The 25482-nt window shown below is 39.7% G+C and overlaps 2 protein-coding genes across 11 annotated transcripts in view; both read right to left on the bottom strand.

Moving 5' to 3' along the window:
- Window positions 1-16524: 16524 nt before the first annotated feature.
- Window positions 16525-17195, bottom strand: FGFBP2 (fibroblast growth factor binding protein 2). Its single transcript, XM_048848839.2, has one exon. It carries the CDS (start codon window positions 17188-17190, stop codon window positions 16525-16527), a length of 666 nt encoding a protein of 221 aa, XP_048704796.1. The 5' UTR covers window positions 17191-17195.
- Window positions 17196-18274: 1079 nt separating this feature from the next.
- The window catches only part of PROM1 (prominin 1), a 93141-nt gene continuing 85933 nt past the window's right edge, over window positions 18275-25482 (bottom strand). For 5 of the 10 annotated variants that reach the window (XM_048848791.2, XM_048848792.2, XM_048848793.2 and 2 more), the window contains 6 exons: window positions 25365-25457; window positions 23673-23788; window positions 22936-22959; window positions 22498-22566; window positions 19939-19978; window positions 18275-19693 (listed from right to left, as the gene is read on the bottom strand). In XM_048848791.2, the coding sequence (XP_048704748.2) occupies window positions 19960-19978; window positions 22498-22566; window positions 22936-22959; window positions 23673-23788; window positions 25365-25457 (321 nt within the window). In that variant the 3' untranslated portion in view covers window positions 18275-19693; window positions 19939-19959. Of the gene's footprint in view, window positions 19694-19938; window positions 19979-22497; window positions 22567-22935; window positions 23224-23672; window positions 23789-25364; window positions 25458-25482 lie in introns of those variants that run through there. The other 5 variants (XM_048848796.2, XM_048848797.2, XM_048848798.2 and 2 more) reach the window with 3 other exon arrangements.

Raw genomic sequence — 25482 nt, 5'->3', positions numbered from 1 at the left:
GAAGAGGGTACAAGGCTCCCACCTCCATGCAGAAAGTATCTGCATGGCTCCATAGGATCCTAGACCTGGGTGTGGGCTGGGGAGAGCAGGGGTTGCATGCCCAGTATCTTCCACAACAAACAAGAGATCATGGGGTGGGAGGTGGGAGAGGGCTAGTTGGAACCCTTCTCCTACATAGTTGTGCAGAGAGTATGAGGGGGATTGTATGCTTCATCTGGTAAAGGGATGACTCAGCATATCCCCTCTACACACTGCCCCCCCACCCCACCCCAGAGAAAAGAGAGCTCCAGAGGAACTGTGCCTCAGAGGCAATTCCTTCCCAGTGCTCTTCCTGAGGCAGCAGGACTACACACCATCTCCTCGTCAGCGGTAAGCCTAAAGGCACGATCCCCTTTAAGAGAGAATAGATCCATGTTCTGGATTTACATTGCTCAAATGATTCAACAACAACTCCATTAGGGGAACCTGAGTCATCAAAGGTGTCCTAAATGTGGTAGGCCTCCAGCTCAGCTGGGTGTCTGGGGGGAGCGACTTCCAGCCACAGGCCATCCTCAGAGAAACCCTTAGCCTAGTCCCCTCACATACCATCCTGCGAACCAAGAGCCAAACCGTCCCTAGTGCCTTAGCTGTCAAGATGGGAGTGGAGAGAGAGTTGATGTTTGGGATAACTGAGTGCTAGAACATTAGGGCTACAAATACGTTGAATTTGATCTGCATGTTGATGGTGGCTAATGGGCATGCAGCGCATATGAGAGGAACTAGAGAGACAACTAAACTGAACCCTCTCTGACTCCCCAGGTGGAGATTTCTGGAGACTAGCAACTACCAATCACAAGCCTCTGGGATCCCTCCAAAAGGAAGAGAATTGGTTTAAAGAGACACAGTCCAGCCCCGACCAATTCCTGCAGATGAGTAAGAAATGCTCCATGGTCAGCATTCTAAATGATTGCCCAAATATCTAATGATATTAGCATGAATATCTGACCTCTCTCTATAGCCGTGAGCACAACCAATTCCAAGTCATTGGTCTGAAGCTAGATAGGAAAGGATACAGATGAAGATCAGTGCTGCTGGGTTTGTTGGCCTGCCAATAACGCCTCAAGAAATTTCCAAATATTATATTAAGGATACGCAAGACTGTGGAAGAAGTTATGGTTTCTTGAGCCTGGGCTGGGCCAGCCCATGTTCAAATGGTAAACTTGTCCTCCCTTAGCAAGGCATTAATGATCTTCAGATGCAATTGTCCCAGGCACTCCCCACTGGTTTTTGACCAACCAGTAGAGCGAGAATGCATTTCATATGCAGTGGAAATGACTTTTCCCTATCACTTCCACAGTGTCTACCTGTGTGCTAGACCTCAGCACAGCCAGGGACAGTGATGGAATTAACTCTTCCTGCTCTGATCCTACTTCCATTTGTCCTTAAGTTTTTCAGACATATTTATCCAAGTATGGTTTTTCTAAAGATAGTATTTTGCAACATCAAGGAGCGATGAGTTCCCAATTCTTGGCTGTTCTGGTGCTTTTTCATTTTGCTAAGAGCCTAGAGTTGGAGGAGCTGGCCTCTGGAGGACTCCCAACTGGAAGAGTGCAGCGCTTACTGGCTCTACACCTCCTCTGCTGCTGTGGCCAGAACATCTTGCAGTCTAGCAATACCCTGATGATTGCTGTAATTTAGTCCAGGGACCAGACTAATGCCCAGACAGTCCCAGGATTGGAGTAGTAAAAAGGGTTCTAAAGATGAGCAAAATTACTCAGTGGCCTCTCAAAATATTTTTTAAACACTCATTTATTATAAACTTGCTAGATACAGACAAGAATTACTGTGAAAGGCAAGAGCGATTTAATCCTTTGATCCCTGCTCCTGGCTTCACATGTACATTTTAGATATAGGTGCATACTGTACAGTCACAGACAGTATTGTTTCTTGGCTTTCCCTATAACTCTTCTGTCAGCCCATCAGTACTTACTCTGTTCTCTAACCATCCCAGAAATACTAACTCCTCAATGTTTGTACAACGGTTTGAAAATGTAAAACACAAAGTAGGTCTTAAGTTTTATTATTACTTATATCCAGTCCTTATCAGCTAGTTTTGATACTTCAACATATCTAAAGTAATGAAGGAGACTACAGGAAAAGGATCAAAGGGTAAACGGTTTAATTAAATATAAACACCACTAACCCGAGAAAACACTGTTACATTCAGATACATGAATTACAGTAATCTATATTCTAGCACACAGAAGAGTTTGTATTCATTGGGCATACTGTATATATCCAGCTCTGCTTTGCACCATGACAGATTTACTGTAGGAAGAAAGCATTAATGAGATGGAGAGAGAGAGAGAGAACTGCACCAGATGAACACATCCTTATACTTAAAAAAATAAAATTATAGGCAGCAGGACCTGGGGAAAAAAACAGTGCTTGCGGTGCAGAATTCCTCTCTCATTTCTAATGTGCACAATCTGTTGATTATACTATTGGCAGGGTTCTGAATTCATTTTATTTTTTAAGATTTCCACACTATGGAAGAACAGCACAGGCACGATCAGAAGTTAAGTACTGTAGCCCTTCATCTGTTCATCCTAAAACAGAAATGGAAGGAGGTTTTGTGGCTAAGGACTAAGAGTGAGGAGACAGGAATTGTCAGACTGGATCAGACTAAGTTCCACGTAGTCCAGGACAAGGGGGATCCAGTGGACATAGTGTACTTAGATTTCCAGAAAGCCTTTGACAAGGTCCCTCACCAAAGGCTCTTATGTAAATTAAGTTGCCATGGGATAAGAGGGAAGATCCTTTCATGGATTGAGAACTGGTTAAAACACAGGGAGCAAAGGGTAGGAATAAATGGTAAATTTTCAGAATGGAGAGGGGTAAATAGTGGTGTTCCCCAAGGGTCAGTCCTAGGACCAATCCTATTCAACTTATTCATAAATGATCTGGAGAAAGGGGTAAACAGTGAGGTAGCAAAGTTTGCAGATGATACTAAACTGCTCAAGATACTTAAGACCAAAGCAGACTGTGAAGAACTTCAAAAAGATCTCACAAAACTAAGTGATTGGGCAACAAAATGGCAAATGAAATTTAATGTGGATAAATGTAAAGTAATGCACATTGGAAAAAATAATCCCAACTATACATACAATATGATGGGGGCTAATTTACCTATGACTAATCAGGAAAGAGATCTTGGAGTCATCGTGGAGAGTTCTCTGAAGACATCCACGCAGTGTGCAGCAGCAGTCAAAAAAGCAAACAGGATGTTAAACATAATCTTAGCGGATCTTAAACATAAAAAAGAAGCTTACAAGAAGTGGAAGGTTGGACATATGACCAGGGAAGAGTATAAAAATATTGCTCGGGCATGTAGGAATGTTATCAGGAGGGCCAAATCGCACCTGGAGCTGCAGCTAGCCAGAGATGTCAAGAGTAACAAGAAGGGTTTCTTCAGGTATGTTGGCAACAAGAAGAAAGCCAAGGAATGTGTGGGCCCCTTACTGAATGAGGGAGGCAAACTAGTGACAGAGGATGTGGAAAAAGCTAATGTACTCAATGCTTTTATTGCCTCTGTTTTCACTAACAAGGTCAGCTCCCAGACTGCTACGCTGGGCATCACAAAATGGGGAAGAGATGGCCAGCCCTCTGTGGAGATAGAGGTGGTTAGGGACTATTTAGAAAAGCTGGACGTGCACAAGTCCATGGGGCCGGACGAGTTGCATCCGAGAGTGCTGAAGGAATTGGCGGCTGTGATTGCAGAGCCATTGGCCATTATCTTTGAAAACTCGTGGCGAACCGGGGAAGTCCCGGATGACTGGAAAAAGGCTAATGTAGTGCCAATCTTTAAAAAAGGGAAGAAGGAGGATCCTGGGAACTACAGGCCAGTCAGCCTCACTTCAGTCCCTGGAAAAATCATGGAGCAGGTCCTCAAAGAATCAATCCTGAAGCACTTGCATGAGAGGAAAGTGATCAGGAACAGCCAGCATGGATTCACCAAGGGAAGGTCATGCCTGACTAATCTAATCGCCTTTTATGATGAGATTACTGGTTCTGTGGATGAAGGGAAAGCAGTGGATGTATTGTTTCTTGACTTTAGCAAAGCTTTTGACACGGTCTCCCACAGTATTCTTGTCAGCAAGTTAAGGAAGTATGGGCTGGATGAATGCACTACAAGGTGGGTAGAAAGCTGGCTAGATTGTCGGGCTCAACGGGTAGTGATCAATGGCTCCATATCTAGTTGGCAGCCGGTATCAAGTGGAGTACCCCAAGGGTCGGTCCTGGGGCCGGTTTTGTTCAATATCTTCATAAATGATCTGGAGGATGGTGTGGATTGCACTCTCAGCAAATTTGCAGATGATACTAAACTGGGAGGAGTGGTAGATACGCTGGAGGGGAGGGATAGGATACAGAAAGACCTAGACAAATTGGAGGATTGGGCCAAAAGAAATCTGATGAGGTTCAATAAGGATAAGTGCAGGGTCCTGCACTTAGGACGGAAGAACCCAATGCACAGCTACAGACTAGGGACCGAATGGCTAGGCAGCAGTTCTGCGGAAAAGGACCTAGGGGTGACAGTGGACGAGAAGCTGGATATGAGTCAGCAGTGTGCCCTTGTTGCCAAGAAGGCCAATGGCATTTTGGGATGTATAAGTAGGGGCATAGCGAGCAGATCGAGGGACGTGATCGTTCCCCTCTATTCGACATTGGTGAGGCCTCATCTGGAGTACTGTGTCCAGTTTTGGGCCCCACACTTCAAGAAGGATGTGGATAAATTGGAGAGAGTCCAGCGAAGGGCAACAAAAATGATTAGGGGCCTAGAACACATGAGTTATGAGGAGAGGCTGAGGGAGCTGGGATTGTTTAGCCTGCAGAAGAGAAGAATGAGGGGGGATTTGATAGCTGCTTTCAACTACCTGAAAGGGGGTTCCAAAGAGGATGGCTCTAGACTGTTCTCAATGGTAGCAGATGACAGAACGAGGAGTAATGGTCTCAAGTTGCAGTGGGGGAGGTTTAGATTGGATATTAGGAAAAACTTTTTCACTAAGAGGGTGGTGAAACACTGGAATGCGTTACCTAGGGAGGTGGTAGAATCTCCTTCCTTAGAGGTTTTTAAGGTCAGGCTTGACAAAGCCCTGGCTGGGATGATTTAACTGGGAATTGGTCCTGCTTTGAGCAGGGGGTTGGACTAGATGACCTTCTGGGGTCCCTTCCAACCCTGATATTCTATGATTCTATGATTCTATGTTAGGAATCATTAAAAAAGGGATAGAGAATAAAATGGAGAATATTTTATTGCTCTTATATAAATCCATGGTGCTCCCACATCTTGAATACTGCATACAGATGTGGTCTCATCTCAAAAAAGATATATTGGCATTAGAAAAGGTTCAGAGAAGGGCAACTAAAATGATTAGGGGTTTGGAATGGATCCCATATGAGGAGAGATTGAAGAGGCCAGGACTTTTCAGCTTGGAAAAGAGGAGACTAATGGGGGATATGATAGAGGTCTATAAAATCATGAGTGGTGTAGAGAAAGTGAATAAGGAAAAGTTATGTACTTGTTCCCATAATATAAGAACTAGGGGCCACCAAATGAAATGAATGGGCAGCAGGTTTAAAACAAATAAAAGGAAGTTCTTCTTCACACAGAGCACAGTCAACCTGTGGAACTCCTTGCCCGAGGAGGTTGTGAAGGCTAGGACTATAACAGGGTTTAAGAGAGAACTGGATAAATTCATGGAGAGTAAAGTCCATTAATGGCTATTAGCCAGATGGGTAAGGAATGGTGTTCCTAGCCTCTGTTTGTCAGAGGGTGGAGATGGATGACAGGAGAGAGATCACTTGATCATTACCTGTTAGGTTCACTCCCTCTGGGGCACCTGGCATTGGCCACTGTTGGTAGACAGGATACTGGTCTGGATAGACCTTTGGTCTGACCCAGTATGGCCATTCTTATGTTCTTATTTCTTCCCCATAACATTTACTGTCCTGTCCCTGATGGTAGCCAGTATCAGATGGCTCAGAAGAAGATGCAAGAACCCCACAGTATGCAGATGTGAGATAATCTGCCCCTCACATAGGTCTAATACTGGTCTCCATATCAGATCCTATTCCTAGCTCTGCCAGAGAGACCATGAGTAAAATCCTAGTACCACAGAAGTCATTGGTAAAAATCCCATGGATTTTAACAGGGCCAGGGTTACATCCCCATCTGGTTTTGGTTGTCACTTAGAGCCATGTTTCAAAACATGGTCTCCATTGGAGAGCCTGCAAACAGATGCTCATGCATTTTTTCCAGCACAACTCTCTGCACATAGAGGCGATGGATTCTGCTTGAGTGAATTTTGTTTGTCCAGATTTGTTTGGATATGCAAGTTCTGTCACCAGTGTGTATTAGTGAGAGAATCTTTCAGATGACAGTGGTCCAAAATGTTCATGCAAATATTTCATGTACTTAAATACAAGCCTAGCTGAGGTCCATTTAAAAATGTGGCTCTTAAATTTCTTTGTACTTGATTCCTAATCTTTACAATGTGGATAATATTCACCTCTCTCATACGGGTATTAAAAAGCAAAATTAATTACTGTTTATAAAATGCTTTGAAATATGCAAATACTATAGGAGTATAAGGTATTATTATTAAAGGCAATTTCCACAACTGAGAAATACTACTATCATTGAGGTTTGTCCTATTAAAATTATTCTCTTACCCTCTTTTGGTACTACAACTAAAAGTAATGTGGTCACAACAAAGCTACTTGCACAAAGCAAAATAATATTAAATTGTGTTTCTCCAGATATAAACAGCAACAATGTACTTTCTCTCTGAATAACTTTTGCATTATACTAAAATAAACAACAAAGGATGAACAAATACAAAATCAGTTACCTGATTTCCTTACTGGGGCCAACCTCTTCCCCTACCTGAAATATTTAGAGTGTGCCACTCTTCCTGCAAATACTGGAGGTAGAGCAATCTTGCCCATTGGTTTCTGTGCTGGACCACCCCCTTCTGCCCTCATGATAGATGTGTTCCTCCAAAGCTGCATAGAGACAGTGAATTCTTATTAGAAGTTTAAACATAAAGTTATAACAGTAATGCATAAGTCAGATGTATTTAACTATATACACACCTCAGAAAAGGCAGTCAGATATACTTAAAGAATGTATTGTGTGTGGGGAGGAGGGGGGGAGGGAAGTGTAGAGGTCAATCCCAAAAAGAAATTATCAGGAAACAAATTTTCCATTCTAGATCTTGACCTCTTCCCAAACTGGAAACATTTGCAATTTGTTGAGCAGTAAGGAAAAACTAGCAGAGAGGGAGAGCAATAGGACAAAAAAAATAAATAATGTTCTCCATTCGCTAAAATCGGCGCTGTTAATCTATTATGGACTTTTGTATAGAACAACTTCCTGCCAAAGGATGTTGCTGCACTGAGGATTGGAGGTACAGCCGAAAGTGCTTTATAGAAGGTGTTTAGGATGCCCAGGTGACAGCTTTGCAGATTTATTTTGTAGTAGCTGTTCACCCTTCTGCTCAGGAGGCTGCCAGAGAATGCGGTGACTGGGTGGCAGCCATTTGTCAGCAGCTTCTTATGCGATGGTGATAACAGCAGCATAAGCAACTCCAGACAAACATATTTCATAGATTCAAGGCCAGAAGGGACCATTGTGACCTAGTCAGACCTCCTGTATAACACAGGCCTTAGAACTTCCCCAGAATAATTTCCAGAGCAGATCTTTTAGAAAAACATCCAATCTTGATTTTAAAATCATCAGTGATGGAGAATCCACGACCCTTAGTAAATTTTTCTAATGGCTAATTACCGTCACTGTCAAAAATGTATGCCTTATTTCCAACCTGAATTTATCTAGCTATAGCTTCCAGCCATTGGATCACATTATATGCTTCTCTGCGAGATTCAAGAGCCTATTATTAAATGTTTGGTCCCCATGTAGATACTTATAGGCCCACAAGAGGCTAGGAGGGCATCTAGGAGGATGCTGAGGCAGATTCTGGCAGCTGAGAAGATGAATCGGAGGACGCTGTGGTAGCTCTGCCAGGTCTGACAACCACAGCCATCTTAGTCCTTTTAGGGTGTCAAGAATGACTGTTTTCCTCCTTTTTGATCTGCTGAATCACTCTTCATAGTAACAGAAGAGGAAGGAAAGTTTGGAGAGGTTGATTTAGCCATCTGTGAGCCAGAACATCCATTCCCAGTGATGTCTGGTCTGCTTCCTGGGTACTTAAGAAGTTGTGTTTTCACATGTTTAGTGGCTGTGAATAGATCTGCTTGGGAGTAGTCCAGCTCACTGACTACCAGCTGGAAACTTCCTGCTTCAGAGACACCCAGCGTGGTCTGTCAGTCTGCTGTGTGCTCCGTGTTGCTTTTATGTGGGTTGCCCTGGGGAGACTGAATGATATTCTGACTAACAAAAGATCTATATCACTTCAGCATTTACACATCAGCTTTCTGTGCCTCTGGAGGTAATTCACATTTTTGTGTTGTATCAAGATGTGCTTCTTCCATACGTGAGCCTGGAAGTCTTAGCATGACCAATCCTCTCTATAGGAAATGCGTGTTTTGAATCCTCGCTAACCTTGACCTCATTCCCTGTGTACTGTGGTATATCAAATGAGCTTCTCATCAATGGGCAGGAATTTGGGATCTGGACTGTGAAGAGAGAATTCTACTATTAGATATGGGCTTTCCATTTCCACCCAATGAGAGACTGTGTCACTCCAAAGGATATCTTCACTGGGCTTTGTATCTCATTAGAAATGGTTCCAGGCTCATAAGAGCGATCCCTAATGCACCTGCACATGCTGTTTTGTCCATGGAACACTCTTCTATGCATAAAACTGGGAGACTCATTTGTGGTGGGTAAAATGGATGGATGAAACTGTGGCGATCAGCGCCTGGATATTGTTAAACCTTTTCCATCACAGGAAGACTCTGGCCTTCCTAGTGTCTCTTGACTCATAGGTGGAAAGTTATCTGAAAGGGGAAGAGGGATCTTTTCTTTAATCTTATCAGAAACCCATATGCCACCAGAAGCATGGAGAGTACCCACCATTATTACATGCATAGTACAAGAAGAATAGGGGAAAATCTCATAATTTACATGTTAATTTTTACTTGCAGCAGCAGTCACAAGTTGACATGCAGCCTTCCAAATCATAATGGACTAGCTTAGTTTGTGAGGTAGCCAGTCCTAAAAAGGCTTCTTTGTTCTCTTTCTTGACTATAATCTTTGTAGGTCTAAAGGAATTGGAAATCTATTACAGCTTGACTACATACTGCAAGTAGTTTGTTAGACAAACTGTTTTAAAACATATTTCACCAAAAGGCTCTGGGCTTCATAATTCAAGCATCAGCCCCATTTCCTAGCTGCCTTATATATACAGTAGGGTAACTGTTCTGAAAAATCCATAATTGGCCTCTTGCCTAACACTTACCCAATAAACTTTGTATGTGCAAGCCGTGAAAAGTTTGACAATAGATTCTCGGCACAGCAAATTCTTGTCCACTAGATGACAATGGACCTTTTTGATGATACCTATCGTCTCCGCTGTGCTTTGTTCCTAGTACAGTTTGTAATTCAGCACACAACACGTAAGTGCCACTTTGAAAATGTATTTGTGATGTCTGAAAAAGAACGGATGGGGCATGTTTGCTATATATTGGGGGTGGGGAGAGTAAATAACAAGAGATGTGGCCAAAAAGTTTCGCAGGATATATCCTATTTAACCCAAAGAAACATGGAAAAGCGGGGAAAAGCAACTGCATGACAGAGGCACGGCTACACTATAAAGTTTTGTCTATAGCTATGTTCATCAGGGGTGTGAAAAAAACCCACATTTGTTAGCCAACATAGCTATGCCAGCAACACCTCCAATGCAGATGCAGCTCTGCTGACAGAAGAGTGCTTCTGTTAGCATGGCTAATATTGTTCAGGGACACAGTGTTACTATAAAAGAAAAGGAGGACTTGTGGCACCTTAGAGACTAACCAATTTATTTGAGCATGAGCTTTCGTGAGCTACAGCTCACTTCATCACTTCATTACTATACTGGCAGAAAAACTCATGTCAGCATAAACACTGAATCTATACTTGGGAGCTATACTAGAATAGCTATATTGACACAGCCGGTGTAGCGCAGACTAGACCAGTGGGAAAGAAAACAGAAAGCAGCCGCAACTGGAGACCGAAAGGAACATTTTCCCCAACCCCCCTTTCTCACACTTAGTTTCAGGATATGTATTGTGGATGGAAAAATACCTTACTGGAAACGATAACATCAGTTGAAAAATTAGACATACAAAACCTAATCAGCAGAAAACGGCTGTGACTAAGAAGAACAAAATTAAATATTTCTCTCAAAAATCACCAGAGTGCACTATTGCATAGGCAAGCTAATTTAATGACTGCTTAATAGAAAAGCTTGAAGCAATAACATGTTATCTATACACTTGGGCTGCATTTTAGTCTGAGGGACCTAAGCACTGGCAGGGCCTAGCTTGAGAGTATGGATTGCCTCAGTTTTTGAATGTCCAATTTAAGACAGCCAAGACCTTATTTCCAGTGGTGCTCAGCACCAGAAAGCCTTGCTGACTTCACTAGGATGTGTAGATGCTCAGTGCCTCCTAAAATCAGGCCCTGGTTGTGTCAAATTAGGCACCAAAATTGGAGGCATTCAAAATTAGGAGACTTTTAAAAACAGATATTAACACCCAAGATCGCATGAATGAGTCCATAGAACCACCCAGTATGGAACCACAGAGAAGTGAAATTGAGGAAAATCTTTCCCATACTCTATTCAGGATAAAACAGCTGATCCAACAACAGTTCTTTGTGAATACACACAGACTGACAGAGGAATTCAGTATTTAATAAGTGGAATCTTTAAACTCTCTCATATTTTCTCCGCTTCATTCTCAATTACGCGTGTAATACACGTATCCTTTCTGGGTATTTTGTTGGGCTTTTTTAAAATAGTTGGCATTTATTGAGTGCTACACCTTTTCAAAACACTGCAAGTCTTAATGGCACTCACCCATGTAAGACTGTTACCAACCTCATTTTACAGATAAGGAGACACACAAAGGCCACATGGCTTGCCTGACAACTCTGAGTCCCTGGGAAAGCTATGTCTGGAACTCAGGTCTTCCTGGTTCCCAGCACTACCTTCAGTTGCCTGCCAAGAAAATAAAGAGACTGAATCTCCACTTGTGTAGATTTCCCTGTCTTGTGTGGGGACCAACAGGTTAACCTAAAGCAAACAAAGGAGGATTCATTCATTCACAGAGTGCTTGCAAACTGCACTGAACTTCTAGCAAATGGTTTTGAAATGCTCCTTTCATGAATGAATGGCACTTTTATACCAAAATAGTTTCATAACTGTGCATTTGCCGTTTTAAACACAAGCAATTAAATTTCCATTTAATTGATACAATTATAATGCTATTAGAGGAGAATGGAACATGACCAATTAACAGCCAATTTTATAATGTTTGAAAGCAAGATTGTAATAATTACCTGACTATTGTGTACACATACCATTGCCTAATGTAATCTAACTGATTGAAGGTGCCTACCCTCTGGTATCAAAATGCTCTCTGTTTTTCAGAATAAGGTGTTCACATGTGTGTCATTGGTCCTATACTGTTTTACAGCACACAGATCATGTGGTAGGGGACTGTATTGTCCTCCCTCCTGTTCAATGTATACAGGGGGAGAGAAGGCTTAACAGCATTATGGTTTCTTTGGTGAGTTAATGATACCCAGCTTTCTTCCTAACCTCTCAGTGTAATGGAATGTTCTCACGGAGATTGGAATGTAGAATGAAGACGACTAGCTGGCTAAGACTCCACCCAGAAGTGGTGGAGATACTGCTTAGAGAGAGACAGGACAAGAAAGAAAACAGCCCCCACCCAAAAGAAAATTTCATCTGTCTCCCATCACAAGGTTCGTAGCCTGAGAGTCATCAACCCGCAGCTCCTTCTGGATAAGAGGGTAGTTACAATTCCCAAAAGTACTTATTCATTTGTATTTGGCAAGAACAAGTTGCATCCTCTTCTTGCTATGGCACACCTTGCTAGAGCTCTACATGACACCTTCACTTCAAAGCTAGACAACTGCATTGTGACCTATATATGGCTATATCTTCAGATCAACTGGAAACTGTAGGCAGTGTGGAATTTGGAAGACTGCCGATTAAGCAGTGTTTCCACACAATGAGCACAATACACTTACAAGCTTCACTGGCTGCATATTGATTTCTAGATGCAGTTTGCTTTGACCTATAAAGCTCTATATAGTTTGGGCTCCTAGCTCCTTGCAGGACACCCCCACACTCTCAAGATCAGATCCAAAAGTCATTGAAATTACTTGAAACTTCCATGGGCTTTGGATCGTGTCCTCTGAGCATGATACCATGGCAGCTGCCATCAACAGAGGTACTCAAATTGAACATGCCCCCCTGCTTAATTGGGAGCATGCTAGCAGCAGGGTTGTCTCTGTGAAGGGCTCCTGGCTGCCAAGCGCACTTTCCCTCCTACTTCAACAGAAGCTAGGTTTGTTGACCCTTCAAGGCACTCTCCACTCATCTGTTTTTACTTAGACTTCTTCTGTGTGGAGTTGTTGAGGGTGGAGACAAAGGGATGGAGCTGTTGTGCCACAGGACAATTTTTAGTAGATGGGTCCTATCATCTTAATTTGTTTCATTTATTGTTAGAAGTTGGTGTTTTTACATAGCTGTATGAAGTTGAGAAAGCTCATACAAACAACAAAAATTCTATTAGAGAGCAGCTAACATGGATTCTCCTGTAGCTCAGGTGGTAGCAGCTGGACCAGAACTCTATTCCACAGCTTCTTTGAAGCTTCAAGTGGCCATCATGTCCAGCATAGGAATAACTGTGAAGTTTTAGGAAGCCAGAGGTTTCATACTGTGTCAAAAATAATGATAATTCCAACGAGAGTGTGCAGTCCTCTTTCATTTATAGCCTTTAGTTTTTATTGATTTGAAAGCTCAATTTTTATTTGGAGTCCTCTAACATTCAGTGATGTTTTGGCTGGCTGGGATCTGAAAGGCACACTATACGGAGTCCCCTCTGATTTCCACTTGCAGTTTCTTACTGGGATGACCACTTCCTGTTCCTCTTTCCCTCAACTCACACACTGGCATTATGGTGGCATCTAAGCTCCTCTCAGGATGTGCTTGCTCAGCTGACCCTCCCAGAGTAGTTGCCAATGCTCTTATGACCTGGACAGCCATCCATTTTCACTGCCCTGCACACTAACACTTCAGCTCTGCAGTTGGTCAGTGTCATATTTACGCAGGAAGAAAGCTTCTGGAGAATGTGCCTATAGCCATTAAGTCTGCAAGCTAAAGTAAAGTTTTGTGCTGTTCAAAGGGAAGGATGCCTGCCTTGCTAAAGAAAACACACTAACGTTTACTTTGCAGGTAGCAGGAACTTGGGGGGGGGGGAGAGGGGGAGGCGAGGGGGGGCAGAATTCAAGTTGCAAAGCTATAATATCTAAGCTTATACATATATATATATATATATATACACACATACACATATATACACACACACACACATATATACACACACTCATACACATTTTTAAAGACCATTTGTGGAAAGTGTTGGCATTCCCAGACTGCCATTCCTTTCAGAGTAACTTTTCCCTGATGTCCCGCTATTTAAAATGGACAACTTTCAATTCACTCAAGTTCTTCTGCTCCTTTTCCTGGGCCTCATTTCTCAAGCCTTCCACCCACCCTGTACCTCCACATTTGCATATTTTCACATACAGAATCACTCATGTCAAACACCTTGCTTGTTGGAAAATTCAAACATATTCCTGGAATAGTTCTGTTATGTCTAAATATGACTTGAGAAGAAATGGAAGCTATTCTAGGAAGTAAATATTGTTCTCGAGTATGAGCAGCCATGTGCAGTCTCCAAGAAAAGTTTTACAGTATGATAAACACACTGGAACCTGATTCTCTCTAAAAGATCATGTTTTGTTTCTTACCAGAATTTACTTACATATTTATAAGTCTATTCCCCTAAAAGATTGCTTTGTATGGTGCCCAAAGACCAGAGTAATAGGCATGATAGAACAGTTTGAGAATTGGATATAAAACTGCATTCACCTCTCCCCATGTTTGGAGGTACCTATCAGGATTCCCCCACAGGAAGCAGAAAGCTAGGATAGATAACTGAAATTACTGGTGATAGTTACAACGTTAACTTTAAAACAGAGATCAAATTTAAGCTTCCTTGAGCACCTGTTTTATCAGCATTTAGACCTGGCACATGCATTTACATTAAGCTATTTGGCAAATGTTTCCTCCCTTCTGTGTACTTGCTACTGTACTAATCCTGTACTATTAAAGATTCTCTCTCAATTTTGTCACTTGTTTTTCTTTCTCCAAAACTCTCTCCTAGTTAGCATTTCAGTATAAGACACATCTGTGAGTAAAGTTGCACAAGATGCTAAATATTTGCAGAATCAGGGTCTGAAACAAACCTTATCAGTTTTTCCAGTTACGTGTCTTAGGGCAAAGTGGGGTAACTTTTTACAACTAATTCAGAGGACTAATAATAATGTTTTGTAAACTCTAATAGCCTAAAACGAAGACAAGTTAATTCTTTCAGCATTTGGCTGGGTTTTTGACATTGATGTTTGTGTGGAAGTAATGTGTAATTTTGCAAGTGCACAGATCTGTAAGTTTGCAAGAAGCTGAATATTCTATTCTCCCTTTCCAAATCCTTCCTGCAAGTACCAGCATTTGGAGTCAAGAACAAGTGAAGATTATTCATTACATGTTTGTAATAGCGATGAATTTTTAAAAAAGCATCATTCTGTGGGCTGCCTCTGTTTTATGCTCTATTTTGGACTGTATATTTATACTGTAATTTTTCCATTCAGTTTTTGCAGCTGAAGTTTCTCAGTATCACAGCATGGACAAGCACTTGCCACTTCATTCTGAGACCTGTGGTTTCCTCCTCCCCTGATATGCTACCCCAGTCCCTCAGACTCTGGCACTGGCATTATGTAAATCACTGTTTGGACACACAGGTCCTTATATTTAAGATTGCAGCAAAACACACAAGGATATTTTCAAAAACCATTCTTTTATTGGTTGCATAAACTGGAGCATTATTTACAGCTTTCATCTTTCTATAAATGCTCATTAAAATAAAGTTGCACAAATAGTAAAATGTAGCAAAGTTCAGCCTTTTAAAAAAGTTAACCTGACATCTCAGATTAAATGCAGTCGTGTTCCTATATATTATAACTATATTTAGAAGAATCAAAGAATTTATATAGGAGAGTTTATCTTAATAATTTCAGTACAATCAGTCCAATTTCATGCATCTTTGGTGACTGTCTTGAAAACTTGCTAAAATGGTTTAATTTTAGAAGTGCAAAGGAAAAAAGTAATTACAAGATTTATAGCTCTGGTCCCATTTTGAAACTAAAACTTTAGTCTAAAAAAGGATATTAAACTCCAGTAGGGAACTCTCTTCAGCTGTAAGAAATTTACTCTGCAAAATAAAAAAGAAAATAAAAATTAGTCATTTAGCAATTTGCCTTCTTAAGCACCCTTGGAATCTTCCGCAGTCTAAGCATGCCTAAAACTAACTTTCTGGTTCACGCAGTACACATTTCCATTCCTGTGGAAAGTTTGTCAGGTTTTGTAGCCAGCTGTTGTTAGTCTCAGAGGTAAAATGTAAGTGGGAACAACTCCGATTACTTCTGTGAAGGCTTTGTCTTTATGCCCAAACTATAGCAGCAAAGATTTAGCATGTGATCGCCTCTCATTTCCACAAGAAATATTCAAATAATTGTCTGTTTTGGTTTATGTATGTAAATTAAGTAACTTTTCGAAACTCCATAAAATAGTTTAAAAGTTAATTAAATATTAGCGCGTAGTTTTGCTTAACAACCCTAGTGTTCTCAGAATCTGCATGTCTTTCTAAATTGTGCTTTTAGATGAATGCAATACATTAAAAAATGATGACATCTCATTAGTTTAAATCAAAGCAGCATGCATTTGGGGCGAAAAATAAATCCAGTTTATACAAGTGGAATTGATGAGCTGCTGGGTTAAGAATTGTATCACACACAGACATGTACTGGAAAGTAATTCTGAAAATAGTACTATTTATTATTAACTAAGATAGCAGGCACTCCATTTTAATTCTTACTAAAGGCCCAATCTTGAGGGGTACTAGGGTCCCCTGACTTCTACCGACTACAAATGGGAGATTACACTGTTCAACATCTCATAGGATTAGGCACTAGGTCACTTAACCATCAACAAGTTTAAATCTTCAAGGTGAACAAATTCTTCCTATCTGATAGTTTCTGAATTCATTACACAGTATACAATCCCTATCTACATTCTTTAGAGAGCCCTAAGATTAATTTAAAAAAACAATGTGAAGAGATTCTGTTTTGGCTGTATATTATTGAAGAGGGAGCTTTACCTGAAGCAATTCTTAACCTTTAAAGATGCTGATGATGTAGGAGCAGAAAGCGTGCAATGATTCCCAGCAATGCTCTCGTGCCAACTTCATTACTTCAGTATCATTTTCAGACCCTTGTCCATGCTGTGTTGGTTTTACAAGAGGTTGTGTAGATGGTTTAGGTCTCCCTGCTTTTTTGGCAGAGCTTTTCCCTGCCTGGGTTTCTTTAACTTGCTTTAAAGAAGCTGAGGGTTTCTGGATTGATTTCCCCTGATTGGCTGTATCTGCTTGCTGGCTAGGATTCTGGTTTGGCTTCATGCTGGAAGCTACTTGCTTCATGTGAGCATCTGTGGGAGCCTTTTGGCACATGTTGGGCTTCAGCACTAGGGTGGACTGGCAAGCGTTTGGGAGTTTTCTAAGTTCAAGGGCAATCTGGTTCCAATAAACCTTTGGGTTGTTATTGAAAGGACGACAAATTGATGGTTTGCCAGTATATTCACACCAGTAAGACTTGCCTTGGTTTTTGCATTCAATTCTGAGTTTCATTTCCCCATTACCACTCATGTTCATTGTGCAAGCATCTTTGACTTTAGTCTGAAAATGGATTTCTTCACCATTGCTCCTTTTCTTTTGTGTCTGTTTCTGTCCCAACCCTCCCATGCAACAGAACATCATTAGAAGAAGGATGATAGTCTTCATGGTGAAACACAGAATAAGATCCTGAAGCAACTCAGTCCAAAAAAGCAAAAGAAACAAGCAACTGTCTGCTCACAATTTAAAGGTTTCGTGCACAAAGAAGTCTCTCTCTCGAGGTGGCTTGTAATTTTTTTTTTTTAAATAAACCACCCTAGTGTAAGCATATGCCCATAATTTATAGCTTAGGGGAATGTCAAATAACCTGTGAACTCCCAAGAAGGTAACAAGACACGTCTTGCAGCTAAATAGAACATGATAGTTGTATAACTGAAAAGCACATTCCTACCCAAAATGCACACGTCACCTTTGATTTTAACAGATATTTTCCACTCTCCAGCTATTTTATAGCTGTCTTTATGCCAGATATTGTATGACCACATGGAAGTAATCAGAAGAAGGTCAGCCAAATCAAACCTATGAGGATTTGTCCAGAAGATTAAAATAATTCAATTAATAAAAATGGATTTGTGGTACCCTTATGTTTTTTGTGGATGTGCACTGGCAAGCATGTCACTTTTATATTTTATTGTGCCAATACTGGAAACATGGAATTCTGTGGCAAATCAACAGCACATTCCTTAACTAAGGAAAGAGTTTAGGACACACTGGGTATGTCTAAAGAGCAAAGAAAAACCCATGGCTGGCCCATGCCAGTTGACTTGGGCTGCTTCATTGCTGTGTCGACTCAGGCTGGAGGGCGAGTTTTGGGACCCTCCCACCTCACAGGATCCCTGAGCCCAGAAGTTTACACAATAATGAAACAGCCCTGCAGCCCAAGTCAGCAGGCATGGGCCAGCAATGGGATTTTCTTTGCTGTGTAGACATTCCCAGTGTGGCCTGGGGGTTTATGAGCTTCCCCACACAGGTTTATCAAGGTAATCTAATCCCTCTCGTTCTATTTCTGGGTTTCTCATCTTGCTTGGAGCCAATCTTGGCAATGAAGTCCAACAGTACATCAGTTTTTGTAAGGAGGACAAAATCCATTTCCCAATGTGATCTCAGTCCACATCTTAACCCAGTGTGCCTCCTACACCTCTCAAACACACTTAAAATGAAATAAAATAGTTATTTATGAATCAAATACAGATTACTTAACCAAGTTTTTGTTTATTTAAATGGACTGGGAAAATTTTCTCAAATGAAAAATAAACTCTTTAAATTCTACAATTCTGAACATATATACAACCACACACACACACACGCGCGCGCGCTACATATTGTCACATAGAAATATTTCCATTTCTGACCAAAGAGTGAAAAAACTTACATTATTCCAGATAAAACTGGTATTGCTGTTCAGTTTTGTTTTATGTTTTCAAAGGTTTTTGGAACTACCCTTATTTTAAGCCAAATTAACCTTTCTGAAAACATAGTTAATACTGGTATATAATCAGTTTTCTCTTCAGTTCAAGATACCCAATTCTTCCATCTTTCCTACCCCCTGTGCTTTATTTTTGTAGTGTAGACCTTTACAGCCCATTAAGTGGATTTATGATGTCATATAATCCAGCAACACAACTGACATGTCTAAATTCAAGGCAATACCCTAAACTACAGTGATGTAAAACAACCTTCTAAAAGTGTTCAAATTCCTATGTAGAAAGTTTAATTTAAAAATTAGTTAGCAAAAATATAATCACTGCCTATTTAAAGAACCACTGACATTTATTAGGAACTTGGTCTGGAGATGAAGTATTCTAAAAATTACCAATTTTTTGACATCTCTCAGTCTAATTAGAGTATTACTCAAACTCCAGAGAGCTCCATACTCTGCCACATACACAAAAGTTGTAATTTTAAATGAGTCTCTCTGCAAATACCATTTCAGGTCTAATACTTAAAAATCATCACGTATTAAATAACTCAAAGAGAGGGAGAAAAATCTTCAACTGAATTAATTTTTCAGAGACAGGAGATAATGCATATCCCGTACATTTAAAGTTCAGTCCAAAGTGGTCGTCCAAGAGCACCAAAAGTCAACACTGAACATGCTGATAAATTCATCTGTGAAGTACATTATACAATATCAAAAATTTTGCTAAAACACTTTTAAGCTTTAAGAAAATGTATATACAAAGGACTCTGTATACAAAATGTATTCTTTATGCAAATGTGTATATACTATATTTAACACATTCCCAACAAAATGGTAAGGTAAGAACTTGAGTAATCATGGCAGGGTAGTCAACTTTAAGCAAAATCTGTGTAAGCCACATTAATATACATATTGTGATGTGAAATAGAAACCTCAGTGTAAAAAAAGTAAAAAACAGAAACCACTTTAGTTCAAGTCTTAAACAGCAGTGAACAAGAGGAAGGGCTCTGGTATTTTGTACAATAGTTAATGGCATAACATTAAACACTGTTTTCTTGATTCAAGACTGATTTACTGTACAAGCCACATAGAACAAGTGGCATGGGATTTGGATGGTGAAGTCAGATCCCAGTGTGGTTGGAAGAATTTCATGTTTTCCTGTAGAAGAATCTTGAGCCTCATGTCTATAGGCTGAAAATAGATCACAAGAAAAAAAAATCAATAAAAAATTGATTAAGGTAGCAACAAAATTCAGATAGAACACTATACATTCATGGTCTTCATGTGAAAGTCATGGATGTGTCAAGAGATAAACTTTACCCTACCTACAATCACGTGTGTACTAGCATGTGTTTTTACATTTTAAGAAGCAGATTTCAAAATGGGAGGATGTGCTAGGTAGATTTTGAAATACATTTTAAAAGCTCATTACTTACCCCTGATGTTTTCAGTATTGGCTACCACTGTTCCACAGAGCTAAAGAGAACACAAAAATATATTTTTCTGTTGCTAACAAAAGGACTGAATATACTGCCTTCATAACTACAGTGCGTGGTACTGTCAGATGTCAGTAGTGTGACCACCAATCATGCCTGGGTCTGAAATGTATAAGTGCTATATAAATAAGTCCTGAGTCTTCTTGTCAGTTATTGAAGTTTTTAATTAGAGAAAATGGGTTTAGTTTCATTATATAGCAATCTTTTTTTTTTTTTAAAGTCTTGTTTTGAGGTGGAAGGAAATACTCAGATAATCAAACACTATCGACCTGAGTTAGAAAAAAGATCTTAACCCAACCTCCCATTTTGCTCACACAAATAATTGTACCTGAATTTGATTTTTATTTAGATCTCTACCTACCTGATCGGGGAAAAATAAAATAATCAGGTAGATTTCTAAATGCAACTGCAACCTGCAATTACGTGCATCCATAACACTGCAGGTGCAAAGGGGGAGGCTTCCTATTCCTATCACTTTAAGAGGATATGGTTTCATTGCTAACAATCTCACTCAAAAGATGCTACAAATACTTACAGCCAACTAAAAAGATCTGTAGGAACTGAGAAAAAGCAGTATAGCAGAAAACATGAAAATGGTTTGTGCAGTTAAGAACAGAAAATAAGAATCTACTAGAGTGGTATTCCCGGATTGTCGTAGCCCTGATGCAGTTTTTTCAAACTCTGTCTCAGGTATGAAATCATCAAAAGGAAACGGCAGTTTAGAGTAAATTCTAATGATTGCTATGGTGGGGTCAATCCAGAGAAAGTTCACTGACCGTAGGACAATTGAAATCAGAATATAGTCCTTAATGTGTTTGTGTCCATGTGGAAAGCTAGTATGCTTTAATTTAACAGAGTCTATTTTTATGTTAATGATTTTTCGCTTATTTCCGAATAACTTGTCGTATTATTCAGTCATTGAACAAGGATTTCCTTTTAAATTTTTTTTTAAATACCACATAAATAATGTGCCATACAGTGCAAGAATGTTGAAAATCAATATTAAAAAAAATCCGAAGATCAGAAAGTGACTTCTAAAGTCTGGATGATTAGTGGTTCCCTCTTATGGAAAATATCAAAAGTCTTTAATGTGGAAGTTCTCTGATGTGCCAGTGGAGTTGACTTTGGAGTCAAATACCTTGTAGATTAATTTGAGGAGTTCCAAAAGCCCACAGTGTGATATAGGCTATGCCAAAATAATGAACATTATAACACCATGAATACTACTATTATGAAATACTTCCTCCTAAAGGATGCATAGGGAAGAGACTCGGTCAATAAAATAATCAATACAAAATAGACTTTTACTCAACTGATACGGCCCTGAGGGCTGTCAAAAATTTCAACCTCAAGCCCCATCAACATAAAACACCCCATCCATGATCCAGAGAGCAATAAAAATTAATTCTCTACCAAACATTCAATCTAAATGTGTTCTATATAAAAAAGTTATGGGGCTCACTAGTCCTTATACTTGCCAATTATTTACATAGCTTCTCATTGTAACATACTTCTGAGTTCCTCCAAAGCCTACTGAAGTCTCACTACAGCCCTGTGAGGTGGATAGCACCATCCCAGTTTTATGGAATGGGAATCCAAGGCACTGAGGTTAAGTGACTTGCCAGTGTCTCAGAGCAAGCGAGCTGCAGACTCAGGAGAAGAACCCACAACTCCCGTCTCCCAGACTTGTGACTTAACTGTTTGGCCACACAGGTCTGGACTAATTTCATAGGTGCAGTAACATCCATCTTCTCCTCTAACCCTTCCATACCCCCTGGCTCATTTGCAGCCTGCACATAGCAAACTTTGCCTTTCCTCAGCCGTTTAAAAAGCTGCACCAAAGGCACAGGTTGGAGGGACTACTGAGCCATTAAACATTACGTTAATTTGGGAGGTTACTGTAGCTACTCATTGCTTTTATAAAATAGAAGATTTTTTTAATGTTTCTTCTTTATCTTTCAAATCTCTAGTCCTGCTTGTTCTATGTAGCCTACTTCTATGCATTCTCATGAAAAAAATTCTAAAAAAAACAAACTAGAATTTAAAAGTGAACCATCTATTAATGCCCCAGGTTACAGTCAAAGGGGTATTCATTAAGTATCAATTTATAATTGGTCCTACAGACCTTTATATAAACATGGGAAAAAAAACAGGAAAAAGTGAACATGCACCCCCCACAGCCTTTTAATTGCTATACAGAGTACTTTAATAACTTTACTATTTTAGGGCCACCATGTTATAGAAGTAATATGGAATTATGTGTCTTTTAAGCTTATAAAATTCCATAGTTAAATGACCGGATACTATTACAATATCTATGGCTATATAGGCTTATTCAAAAAAGTTAAACATACAGCACTTGTTATTGTGAGCAACCATGCAAAAGGCAAATAGAAAATTAAAGTATTCACTTTAAAACGTGCAGAAAATTGGATAGCTGATTAGCACAGTACGCTAAGCAAGGAAACGTGAAGGCATGCAGTTTCAGACTTGGTTTACCTTGTCATAACAGGATTGTGTATACCATATAAATGCTCTTTATGATAACCATTATTACCATTTTCCATACTGTAACAAAATAAATACACCAAAAAAGACTATGTTAACTATAAGATGCAATATGTACAAATGGCTACAAAGACATGTAAATGGCTGATGGTATTGTTTGTAAAAAAAAGTTGTTTCTGTTCAGTAGACAATATTCTTTAATTTTCAACCTTACTGATACTGTAGAATATCAAATAATTCTATAAAATCTTATTTTAGCATGCTCCAATTTCAATTTAATGGAGATATTTATGTTCAGTTGTACCCTACCATTACAAAATATAATTAAACCAAAAGATGTTAATTCTTTACTATAAAAACTACATTCTAAATATAAACCCTCACTCTTTAGTAAAAGAACTTTAACAAATACCAGTAAAAGTGTCTTACTTTTTCATGGGTATAGTTTCAACACTAAAAAATATAAAAAAGGAGAAGCAATCAACTTAAATATACTAGTAAGTGAACATTTGTCTTAGCAGTACATGCCTTGCTACGGCTCTATTCATTTGTGAATGTACAATACAAATTGACCAATGCGAAATAAAATTATCTGAAAAAACAAAGTGCACAGATTTACTGAACAGCTAAAATAAAGAATAGGAAAAAATAGTAAAAATGAAAATAAGTAAAAACAGTTATCATAAAGTAAAATGCCAAGTCCCTGAGACAGAGGAACTGCAAGTGAAAAGGAAAGACTGGTTAGGGATAATCAGGATATTGAGCAAAAAAGGAAAGAATTAACACAAGGAAACTACAAAGCAGGTACAAGTTATCTTAACGTTATAATTGAGCAAAAGATGATCTATCTGAAATTGGGAATATTTTAAAATAAAGGTGTAAGAAGTTCTAAAGCTCTGAACCTGCAAAGAGCTTCTCACAGGCAGACCCTGTTACACCTATACAGAGCCCCACTGAATCAATGTACGATATGGAAGTCCACCTGTATGGAGCATATTAAAAGATCAGGGCCCATATCCGTACTCTTTCAGAGGATACTGTGGTGCTCATTTTGCCAACAGTGAAGGTTTAAACAATGCACCATATATTTCATGTAAAATAATGTGTTATGCAGGAAAGTATTCGTGTCCACTTTCTTTTTATCCTATTTAAGATTATACACTTACTCATCATACACATCCTCTGTATCCATTCTACGATAGTATTTGGATAGTTTTACAGCACAAATTATGGCAGGAATTAAAAATATTGAACAGCCTCCTAAACCAAACCAGAAGGTATTCTAGAAGACAAAAATCAAGAAAATGACATTCAATAAAATACTGCATTAGTGTTTTAAACCACTGCTAGTTTCTTCCCACATTATTTCTTAGAACTGACCCCCTTAAGAGTTTTGAGTTGTAAATTGGCTTTTATTTAGTAGCTGAAGTTGCTGCCCTTATTACTACTAGATTGTCAATTATGTTGTTTCTGAAAGCATACAGCTGAAGTCACCGACATGGCCCATGGCACTGCAGACCCTGTAATGAGAGGCAGCCATGAATTATCAGTTGTTGGGCCAGCAGCAGAACATTACTACTCAACCAACCAACTCCAAGTTGGAAGATACTGTGTCCCTAGAGATGAACCCACTAGCCATGTTTTTTCCCTGCCTTGATATTTAACAGTAGTGGCCTTATTCATGTTCCCTGTGGCAAGCTGAATATTCATCACCTTAGAGGTAGTTTCTGACTTGACAGCTGCAGTTCACAACTGTGAGAGTAATTTCATTAGTGCACAGATTAGCAGGCTCCAGCTGTTAAAATGGTATTTTAAACCTGATTCCTATGGGCTGGAGGCAGTTTTGACTTGTATGTGGGCCCAGCTGGGATCTTTCATCATGTAAGATTTTGACCCATCCACAGTTAACTGATTTAGTGAGTAGTATTTTTCCTACTCAGTTTCTGCAGGATGGAAGAAGGAGAAGTTCTGCAGTTCCTTTGTGGTACTAGATGATTATGACTTGGCTCTGGCAGGACAGCAGGTTTCAGGATTTAGTGTTAGCACCTCAGACTCGATTTCAGAAAATTGGAGGTGGTTCTTGTATACAAGTTCTGATTATTGCTTGGTTCAGACTGATTGAGGAAAAGAAAGAATTGGTGGGAGAGGTTTTAGGTGGTTTACAGATGTGTGGTTTCTTTTAATACACACAGCCAACTTTTTATCCTCTGAGATGAGAAAATGCCAAAATAGCAGCACCTCAAAGTACTACCAGCCATAATGAAGCTCTCCTCTGTACATGAATGAATCAAGATTTGTTTTCTGCACGCCACCTGAAAAAAGTTCCTTTTCCTCATTCACATTTTCTAGATTCCAGCAAAGATGTTTGTGGAAATTTTTTCCTCAGTACTTTCATTGTTCTTATATTCTAAGAGCAGAGATGGGTCAAAACTGATCAGATCCACTCCGCTTTGAATTTCAGGGGAGTTCAGATTCAACTCTCCAAAACAGAACCTCCTCCAAAACTGTTCGGATTCAAATTCAGATCCCGAATGAGAATTGGTCTCTTTTCATATTCAAGATGGCAAAATCTCACAAGAACAATGGATTTCTGCTACGATGGGACAAAAATCTCATGGGAATGTATTGAAACTCCAGCCTTGGAGTGGTTTCAGACCTGAGCTCCATATGTTAAACTAAATCTAATCCAGATCAGAACACTTTCTCCTTTGCCAATCTCAGATTTAGACAAGCTCCCTCATCAGAACATCTTAGTCAAAGGATGAAATGCAGAGAGTTATGTTCACAGTTTGGTGGAAGTACAAGCAAGAATTCCCCATTTAAGGCCCTAGTTTAGAAAAATAGGAAATATTTCTTACCACAGAATCAATTACATAGCTGCATAAAAATATATCTACTGCAGTGTCTATCACGTTGGCAATAGGCTTGCATGCCGCTACCTCCATGGTAATCTACAACAGATTAAAAATACTGTTC

The sequence above is a fragment of the Caretta caretta genome, chromosome 4, assembly GCF_965140235.1.
Source record: "Caretta caretta isolate rCarCar2 chromosome 4, rCarCar1.hap1, whole genome shotgun sequence".
Lineage (NCBI taxonomy): Eukaryota > Metazoa > Chordata > Testudines > Cheloniidae > Caretta > Caretta caretta.
This window is presented reverse-complemented; position numbering and strand designations above follow the sequence as displayed.